Source organism: Grammomys surdaster, unplaced genomic scaffold (assembly GCF_004785775.1).
Source record: "Grammomys surdaster isolate TR1022 unplaced genomic scaffold, NIH_TR_1.0 100, whole genome shotgun sequence".
Classification (NCBI taxonomy): Eukaryota; Metazoa; Chordata; class Mammalia; order Rodentia; family Muridae; genus Grammomys; species Grammomys surdaster.
Window position 1 is genome coordinate 7,159,140 of NW_021604579.1, and position 10,986 is coordinate 7,170,125.

Below are 10,986 nucleotides of genomic sequence, written 5' to 3' on the forward strand. Positions count from 1 at the left end.
ATTCTGTACTTATGTTAATGCAAAAATACATGTTATCTTTAAAAGTTTACGCGAACTTCTCCTCTCACACATTTAGTAAGACTATGGTCTTGAAAGTTCCCAGGGACTAAATCACCAACCAAAGAGTACATATGGAGGGACCCATGGCTCCAGCCGCATATGTAGCCGAGGATGGCATTGTCTGACATCAATAGGAGGAGAGGCTCTTGGTCTTGTGAAGGCTAGATTCTCCAGTGTAGGGGAATGCCAGGGCTGTGAGGTGGGAATGGCTGAATGGGAGGGAGAGCACTCTCATAGAAGCAGGGGGAGGGGGATGGGATGGGGGGTGTCCAGATAGGAAACAAAGAAAGGGGATAACATTTGAAATGTAAATACACAAATTATCCAATTAAAAAAAAACTGAAAAAAAGGAAAGTTCCAAATGTTAAGAAATGTTAAGGTTTTTTTTTTTAAGTTCCATACATAACAAAGGATACCCTTATCTGACATAAATGAAAGGGGAGGCCCTTGGTCCTGTGGAGGCTTGATGCCCCAGTGTAGGGGGATGCTAGAGCAGTGAGGTAGGGGTGGGTGAGTGGGTGGAGAAGCACACTCATAAAGACACAGGGGAGGGAAGGAGAGGGGATAGGATGGGGGAATTGTGGAGGGGTAATTAGGAAGGGGATATCATTTTAAATGTAAATTAATAAAATAATTAATAATAATAATAAAAGAATAGTTAACAGAGGACCAAGGAAAAGGAAACGCCATTTTATTGTGTCTTCATTGTTTCCCCAAGGACTTGGCTTAATGAGCTAAAGTCTTAATGTCTCCTAAAGTTATTGGCTTCCTCTATATGAAATCTCTCTTCTACATGAACTTGTTGTTAATTCATTAACTTGACGTTAATGTTAATTCATGTTCTTCATTTGTCTGGTTGTCTCTGGAATGTTCCCTTGGTTGGATGCATTGAAGCAGGAGCCAATTGGGACTTCATTCATTTTCTGGAAAGACAAAAGTATAACCTTACCCTGATGTTTCAAAAACAGCAGCCCTTTTCCATTGATTAGCTTTAGAGTTGTTCATTTAACTTAAGGGTGTATCTCCCTCAGGAAAAATGCTTTGGGGCAGCAGAAAATATATTATCCTTTAAAGTGAAAACAATTAAAATTAACATAGTCAAATGTAGCATAACATGTAGGGATTTAGGTGACCATACATACATGTTTCTATTTTTAAAACATGTTGTTAAGTGTTTGATGGTACCATTCCACAACAGCATGATCCTCTGAAATATAAGGGGTTTCAGTAACATGAGTAGAATTTTGTATATTGTAAAATGTTTTAGAGCATTTGTTAGTACAAACAGGACCATTTTCTGTATTTAGTTGTAATGAGAGCCTTAGAAAAGTGATACATAAAGAACTATTTGGCAAAGTTAAGTTTCACATGTGACACAATAGTATTTTCCTGGAGACTCCATTGCCATGGTAAGCCTGGGGCACTGCTATGTAGTTTATTAGTTAGGAAGTGGCACTATGCACGCCTTTAGTGCATTCCAAGCACAGATCTCTACACACCTGACAGTTGAGAAGTCCCCAGACATAGACAGCCATAGTTCCAGATATAATGTGAGAACCACCCATTAATTATCCAATAAAAGCTTGAAATCCTTTGTAAAATATGCCTTGTGAATATTCATAGAATAGGCTCTTGTGAGTCTCCTCTAAATTTTTCCTTTGCCAGCATCTTATTTGTTCTTGTCAGAGATAGAGAAAGCACAAAACTTAAGTAAACAAATAAATAAATAAATAAATCCAACTTAATTAACTATGGTCATTAATCTTTAAAGATCTAAGTCTAAAGCATTTATATAATGTTTAGGGTCTTCAAAGTTTAGGAAAATTAAATTTTGAGCTCAAAAATATTTCCTACTAGGTAAAAGAATATTCAGAAATGTCTGAGAAATAATCCCAGAAAATCCTGAAGGAGAAAACAATTGGGTTCTTTTTATTATCCAAGCAGGAAAGTAAATATTTGACTGATTCTATATATCAGCCTTTTCCAACAGGTACAATGCATTATTGAATAAGCTAAAAATCTGCTCTGTTTTACTGTTGTTTTAGTGGGAATCTCTAGAAAGCAACTTAAAAAGTTGAGCCAAATCCTCAGTAATGATGGGAAGATAACACAATGTAAGCAGTGCTATGAGGAAAACACATAGCTCTGAGTGCATACAAAAAGAAACTGGAGAGAGCAGACACTAGCAGCTTGACAACACACCTGAAAGCTCTAGAAAAAAGAAGCTAATACACCCAAGAGAAGTAGACAGCAGGAAATAATCAAACTCAGGGCTAAATCAATCAAGTAGAAACAAAAAGAAGTATACAGAGTATCAGCAAATCCAGGACCTGGTTCTTTGAGAAAATCAACAAGATAGATAAACCCTTAGCCAGACTAGCCAGAGGGCACATAGACAGTATCCATAATAATAAAATCAGAACTGAAAAGGGAGACATAACAACAGAAACTGAGAAAATTAAAAAAAAATCATCAGATGCTACTACAAAAGCCTATAGTCAACAAAACTGGAAAATCTGGATGAAATGGACAATTTTCTAGACAGATATCAGGTACCCAATCTAAATCAGGAGCAGATAAACCATCTAAACAGTCCCATAACCCCTAAAGAAATAGAAGCAGGCATTCCAAGTCTCCCTACCAAAAAAGAAACAAACCCAGGACCAGATGGTTTTAGTGCAGAAATCTATCAGACATTCAAGGAAGTTCTAATACCAATTCTCTTCAAATTAATCCACAAAATAGAAACAGAAGGAACACTACCCAATTCATTCTGTAAAGCCTCAATTTTGCTCATAACTAAACCACACATAGACACATCAAAGAAAGAGAAATTCAACCCAATCTCCCTTATGAATACCGATGCAAAAATACTCAATAAAATTCTCACAAACTGAATCCAAGAACACATCAAAACAATCATCCATCATGATACAGTAGGCTTTATCCCAGGTATGTAGGGATGGTTCAATATTCGGGAATCCATCAATGTAATCCACTATATAAACAAACTCAAAAACAAACAAACAAACATGATCATCTCATTAGATGCTGAGCAAGCATTTGACAAAATTCAATATCCCTTTATGATAAAAGTTCTGGAACCATCAAGAACTCAAGGCCCATACTTAAACATAGTAAAAACAATACGCAGCAAACCTGTAGCCAACATCAAACTAAATGGAGAGAAACTGGAAGCAATCCCACTAAAATCAAGGACAAAACAAGGCTGCCCACTCTCGCCCTACCTACTCAATATAGTACTAGAAGTCCTAGCCAAAGCAATTAGATAACAATAGGAAGTCAAAGGGATACAAATAGGAAAGGAAGAAGTTAAAATATCACTATTTGCAGATGTTATGATAGTATACTTAAGTGACCCCAGAACTTATACCAGAGAACTTCTAAACCTGATAACCAACTTCAGCAAAGTGGCTGGTTATAAAATTAACTCAAACAAATCAGTAATCTTTTTCTACTCAAAGGATAAAAAGGCTAAGAAAGAAATTAGGGAAATGACACCCTTCACAATAGTCACAAATAGAATAAAATACTTTGCTGTGAATTTAAACCAGCAAGTGAAAAATCTGTATGACAGGAACTTTACTTTTCTGAAGAAAGAAAGTGAAGATTATCTCAGAAGATGAAAAGATCTCCCATGCTCATGGATTGGCAGGATTAATATAGTAAAAATGGCCATCTTGCCAAAAGCAGTCTACAGATTCAATGCAATCCCCATCAAAATTCCAATTCAATTCTTCATAAAGCTAGAAAGAGCAATTCTCAAATTCATTTGGAATAACAAAAAAACCCAGGATATTGAAAACTTTTCTCGAAATCCCTCGTTTCACTGTCTGAAGAGACTTCCTAAAATTGCAAAGATCCTTATGGGACTCAATTTACTTTATCACAATAGAAAAGGCTGTGTACAGCTCTTGATTGTGTACTGCCCTTAAAGAAGAATGTTGCCTTTACATAGACAAGACAAGGATGGTTAAAGAGAGCATGAAATAGGTCAGTGAAGGCCCTGAGAAAAATCAGAGAGAGAAAGAGACAGATGAATGCTGGTATAAGAATTGGTTTTCAGCCTCTCCAAGGTTGTCAATCCTACTTCCTCCCTTCTTGGGACCATTCTTTGGGTTATTTTTGCTTATTTCTGCTGGTCCCTGGCCCTCAAATAGGTGGAGTAACTCTGTGATACAACAGATAAATAATTTGGTAGCAAAATCTATTCAGATACATTATCATAAGTTAGCTATGGAGGACCACAAGACTCAAGATGAGGTTGTTATTTTATACAGGGTGTTTCCAAAACCCATCTCCACTCAACCTAAAAGGGGGGACTTCTGCCCCTAGACCAAGCAGAGAGGGGCCACCCAGAACCCCCTCTGACAGGCGATCTGAATTCTTGCTTAGGCTGTGAGGCTAAGTACTGCAAGGGAATATAAATAAAAGATAAAAATATCTCTCTGGGTTCCCTGAGGGACAAGCCTGGCTGCATAGGGGTTGATGTCAAAAGTATCCCCTCTCCAGGAAAAAGACATCGGGATGGGTATGACCCTCATGCCTCACTGGACAACGACAGGGGGACTGGAACCATTACAAGGTCCCCTTCAATTACTGGAGGTCAGGCCTCTATCCCCGCCTTCCCAAGATTAGAATCGCCACAGCTCTTCTATACTTAGAGAAGGGAGGAGATGTCAAGGACAGCCCTGCTTACACACTGAAGGCCTAAAATCAACCATAGGCCTAAAATCAGCAATAGGCCTGTCAAACATGTATACTAACACCAAGTCTTGGGTCTCTGTGGAAAAACATTGGAACAGATGGCTATAAGCTAATGTAAACAGGCAGCTTTTGTGGAAATTTACAAGCCTGAGTAGTCATAGACCTTGTAAATAGGTAGCCTTGGCAGACAATACCAACTTAGATAAGGACAAGATAGTCATAAGCAGAGTCATAGTGACTTGTCCCCTGAACCTTCACCCAGCCGATACCTGGTTCTGAAGATATCTTTATTCCCCCTAAATACCCACACTCCAATGTCATTCCCTTCCCCACATCCTGCCTTTCTGTGTTTATAACTCCTGTGTGAATGAATTACTATTTGAGAAAAAATAAATTATAAAAAAAGAAAAGAAAATTATATAATTTAATCTTGTAAGAAAAAAAAAAGAAAAGAAAAACTTTTCTCAACAATAAAGGAACTTCTGGGGGAATTACCTTCCCTGAATTCAAGCTGTACTACAGAGCAGTAGTGGTAAAAAAAACAAACAAACAAACAAACAAAAACAAAATAAAACTGCTTGGTTTTGAAACAGAGACAGGTAGAAATATCACTGTAATAGAAGTGAAGTCCAGAAATGACACTTATGGTCACTTGATCTTTGACAATGAAGCTGTGGAAAAGGATAGCATGTTCAACAAATGGTGCTGGTTCAACTGGAGGTCAGCATGTAGAAAAATGCAAATTCGTCCATTTTTATCTCTGTGTACAAAGCTCAAATCCAAGTGGATCAAGGACCTTCACATAAAACCAGATACACTGAATCTAATAGAAGGGAAAGTGGGAAATCCTCAAATACTTGGGCACAGGGGAAAAGTTCCTGAAGAAAACACCAATGATTTATGCTGTAAGATCAAGAATTGACAAATGGAACCTCATAAAATTGCAAAGCTTCTGTAAAACAAAGAACACTGTCAATAGGACAAAATGGCATGCAATAGATTGGAAAAAGATCTTTACCAATCCTACATCCAATAAAGGGCTAATATCCATACACAAAGAACTCAAGAAATTAGACTTCAGACAATCAAATAACCCTATTAAAAATGGGATACAGAGTTAAACAAAGAATTCTCAACTGAGGAAACTTTAATGGCCGAGAAGCACATAAATAAGTGTTCAACATCCTTAGTCATCAGGTAAATGCAAATCAAAACAACCCTAAGATTCCACCTCACACCAGTCAGAATAGCTAAGATCAAAAACTCAGGTGACAGCAGATGCTGGTGAGGATGTGGAGAAAGAGGAACACTCCTCTATTTTTGATAGGATTCAAGCTGATACAACCACTCTGGAAATCAGTCTGGTGATTCCTCAGAAAATTGGTCATAGCATTACCTAAGGACCCAGCTATACCACTCCTGGGCATATACCCAAAAGACGCTCCAACATACAACAAGGACACATGCTCTACTATGTTAACAGCAGTCTTATCTCTAATAGCCAGAAACTGGAAAGAACCCAGATGTTCTTCAGAGAGGAATGGATACAGAAAATGTGATACATTTACACAATGGAGTATTATTCAGTTATTAAAACAATGAATTTATGAAATTCTTAGGCAAATGGATGGAACTAGAACATCAACCTGAGTGATATAACTCTATCCCAAAAGAACACACATGTATGCACTCACTGATAATTAGATATTATCCCAAAAGCTCCAAATATCGAAGATACAACTCACAGACCACATGAAGCTCATGAAGAAGGAAGACCAAAATGTGGGTGCTTTGGTCTTTCTTAGAAGGAGTAACAAAATATTCATGGAAGCAAATATGGAGACAAAGTGTGGGACAGGAACTGAAGGAGGGCCCATCTGGAGCCTGCCCTACCTGGGTATCCATCCTATGTGTAGTCACCAAAGTCAAACTGTTGTGGATGCCAAGAAGTGCATGCTGACAGGAGCCTGATATAGCTGTCTCCTTAGAGGCTCTGCCAGAGCCTGACATATACAAAGGCTCACAGCTAACCATTGAACTGATCACAGGGTTTCCAATGGAGGAGTTAGAGAGAAGACTGAAGGGTTTGCAGCTCCATGGGGAGAGCAACAGTACCAACCAACCAGAGCTCCCAGGGTCTAATCCACCAGCCTGGGACTACACAGGGTGGGATGCAAGGCTCAAGCTGTATATGTAGGGGATGATGGTCTTGTAGGGCATAGGTTGGAGAGGAAGTCCTTGGTCCCATCTGGATGCCCTAGGGTTTGGGAATTTGAGGGCAGGGAGGTGGGTGGGGACACACTTCCTTAGAAGCAAAAGGAGGGGGAATGGTATAGGGGGTTTCTTGGGTGGAAATGGGGAAAGGGATAACATCTGAAATGTAAATAAAGAAAATATCCAATTAAAAAAAGTACCCAGTTGACACAGACCAAAACTTTTGTAAATAATTGAGGGTACACTGTGGAGTTTTAAGCTTAAAGGATAACAAAGTATTTGGGTTTTTTTTTAAAGTAATAGTAAAACCTAAATAATAATAAGGTGAATAAATAATTAATTGTACTTAATCTGGAGCTATATATAAATTTTGCTCTTTTAGTTTGCTTACCATGAAAGTTAAGCACTTATTTATGTATTGATTAAACAACCAGGAGAGGAAAATGCCATTCAATACCTCAAGAAATTCATTCAGCACTAGATTAAATATTTTATATATAAATATTTATAAACATTTGTGCTCTTTTTCTTCTTCTATGGTAAAACTTTCTACTGATATAAATAAGGTTATTGATTGTTTAAGGAGAGAACAGAGAATGAAAAATATTCCTTACCAACAGCATATAAAGAAATAGAGAAAATGTAGTCTTTTAATTCCTTGAGAAGTCATAATAGGAGCAGAGAGCCTGTCCAGATTTTCTCCATTGTTTTCATAGAGTATTTATGTCCCTGAAATCATGTAGTAAGGAAAAACTTATTCTTTATCTTTTTATGAATTACAAAAATAGGAAAATTTCAAGAACTAATTGGAGATTCTGTATGTCCTAGTTTCAATTATTCGTATAATAGAATTAAACTCTGTTTCAACATTTTTCCATGTAAGGACTTTTGATCAATCTATTCTGCAATGTTGCTGCTATGTGGGAAAACAAAAAGCTGTGTGCTGGGTGAGCTGCTCCCTGAAACGTAAGTACAGGTTATAGAGCCTGACTCTAGAACTGACCATTCCCTAGAACTAAAGTGTTGCAACAGATGCTGACCTGGCTGGACCTGAACAGTTAGAAGAAAGAGCCAGTACTGCCACCTCCTAGCCTAAGATACTGCTTGGATTAGAGCTCCTCAGAGCCCCGCTTCCTCTGGTTTCTGTGAGACTGGGTGCAGAGCTGCCTCCTGGGATCTGCCGAGTGCTCAGGCCCAGACCGGATGGAGCCTGCGCTAAGGGCCAGGAGTGAATTCCTGGGTCCCAGAGGGTCCCGGTTGCTCCCTGTTTGGGGCAAGTGTTGCTTTTTCCTTACCTGGGATGCTGCCTGAGTTAAAGCTCCTGGGAGTCCCTCTTTCTCTCGGTTTTCTGGTGTTGGGTGCTGAGCTGCCACCTGTGACCTACTCTATGCTTGGGCCCAGACTGGAAATCTGGGTTCCCTGAGGGACATGCCTGACTGCATAGGGGTTGATGTCAAAAGTATCCCCTCTCCAGGAAAAAGACATCGGGATGGGTATGGCCCTCATGCCTCACTGGACAACGACAGGGGGACTGGAGCCATTACAAGATCCCCTTCAAATACTGGAGGTCAGGCCTCTATCCCCGCCTTTGCAAGTTTAGAATTGCCACAGCCCTTCTATACTTAGAGAAGGGAGGAGATGTCAGGGGCAGCCCTGCTTACACACTGAAGGCCTAAAATCAGCCATAGGCCTAAAATCAGCAATAGGCCTGTCATACATGTATACTAACACCAAGTCTTGGGTCTCAGTGGAAAAACATTGAAACAGATGGCTATAAGCTAATGTAAACAGGCAGCTTTTGTGGAAATTTACAAGCCTGAGTAGTCATAGACCTTGTAAATAGGTAGCCTGGGCAGACAATACCAACTTAGAAAAGGACAAGATAGTCATAGGCAGAGTCATAGTGACTTGTCCCCTGAACCTTCACCCAGCCAATACCCAGTTCTGATGATATCTGTATTCCCCCTGAACACCCACGCTCCAGTGTCATCCCCATCCCCACATTCTGCCTTTCTGTGTTTATAACCCCTGTGTGAATGAATTATGATTTGAGAAAAAATAAATTAAAAAAAAGAAAAAAAAAAGAAGAAAGGGCCAGGCTACCAAGACATGCTAAGATATGTCTGCAAGAAAGTTTTCTTTTTCTATCTCTCTTTTAAAATGATCCTTCTGAGAAGATCCAAGCAATACATTACTGTATTCCAGCTTGCAAAATAATTGACAGAAATTTTATCTCACCTTTCATGTGTTCTCTTCACATTCCCTCTATTTTCCTTTCAATTATCAACAACTATAGTTCCTTGTTTAGAAAAACAGTGATTTAATTTAATAGCAACTTATACAAAGCTGTAGAACTGTTGCTCTGATAATTTTGCTCCTCTAAGTCTTAGCAGACATTTCAATAACTGTATAAAATGCTTGTCTAAAAGAACTGAGGAGAAACTATGTTTATTTTACTCTCTCACTTACGATTGTGATCCCTTGGGTGAGAGGAAGTAACTCCTACCCATTTCTTCTGTTCAATGGAATTTTCTTACCTCCTCTGAGGGTCCAGGCCCTCATACTGGGTACCAGATGTGAGAGGTCTCTACTAACACCCAGGCCAGAAGACTGATGATTTGTATGAGATAAGAATGCGGATTGGTTCAACACGACTGAGTAGTCGATGTTGGTTCAAACTTTGTCTGACCCCAGGTAGCTTATTTTATGCATGTGTAAGAACAGTTCAATTTGGAAAAAAGTTTCCTAGAGATAATATATCCCATGTGCACAACTAAGCCTAAGACATAATTACATCAAAATTCTTGCAATATTCAAGAGACATTTTCTATGAAGATAGGTTCTATACATTAACTAAGGAATCCTGGTCTCAGGAAAGACAGTGGTATAGATTGACTGAGATAGTTAGGCACAAGATAAGAACCTGGGAAAGCTGATGATAAAATTATCACAGTTTATCTTTTAAAATCATCCACATACTCCTAAAGGCCAGAACAGCAACTTTTATAAACTTGTGTCCATGAAGGCTTTATCTTTCGGGGTGACTTTAGCTATGACTCACAGCACTGGGGATATCAACCCTGAAGAGGCCATCTCCTATAGCCAGGCATGAATCCTACTGGAGTGATAGTGGCACCAACCTACCCACAAAACTTTCAACCCAAAATCAACAAGAAATGCAAGGTCAGATGATGGAGCAGAGATGTGAGGAACAGCCAACCAATGACAGGCCCAATTTGAAACCCATCCCATGGGCAAGCACCTATCCCTGGCACTATTAATGATACTATTGTTATGCTTGCAGACACAAGTCTAGCATGGTTGTCCTCTGTGAGACTCCACTAAGCAGTAACTCAGACAAATGTAGACACCTACAGCCAAACAGAGGATGGAGCTCAGGGACTCTTATGGAAGGATAGGAGGTAAGATTGCAGGCCTGAGGGGATATGAACTCCACAGGAAGACCCACAGAGTCAACTAACCTGGATCTTTGTGGCTCTCAGAGACTGAACCACCAACCAAAGAATTCACATAGTCTGGACTTAGGTCTCCCCACACATATGTAACAGATATGCAACTTGGTCTAAAAAATGTTTTAATTAATGATCGTAGCCTTTAAATTTTTAGTCTAAAATGTCATTGGTCAAATTTTTAAAAGCAGCAAACAGCTCAATATACAGAGGCTTTCCAGGATGTGTAGATTAAGTAACTGCCTACCTATATATGAGTGTTACCATAATTTTACAATAAGAGCTGGGATAGATATTAATTTGAGAGACATCCACACCAATACCCCCCGAAAGCCCCAATATTCCCAAAATAGAAGTTACAATCTACCAGCCTTTATTCAACACAGTTCTTCATTTAGTTTTTCTTAGTTACTGGTGCAAAAGGACCAGAATGGTCACCATCTGGACATCTGTGCATTAGTCACATGAAACAGATTTTCTGAGTTGCCACATAGCCGTCATATTTACCTCCCGA

The 10,986-nt window shown here is 39.1% G+C and overlaps 1 protein-coding gene across 1 annotated transcript in view; it reads right to left on the reverse strand.

Annotated features, from left to right (window-relative positions):
• Window positions 1-890: 890 nt before the first annotated feature.
• LOC114637465 (selection and upkeep of intraepithelial T-cells protein 2-like) overlaps window positions 891-10,986 on the reverse strand; it is a 32,957-nt gene continuing 22,861 nt past the window's right edge. The window contains exon 7 of the mRNA XM_028785677.1: window positions 891-983. Coding sequence (XP_028641510.1) covers window positions 891-983 — 93 coding nt within the window. The remainder of the gene's footprint in view (window positions 984-10,986) is intronic.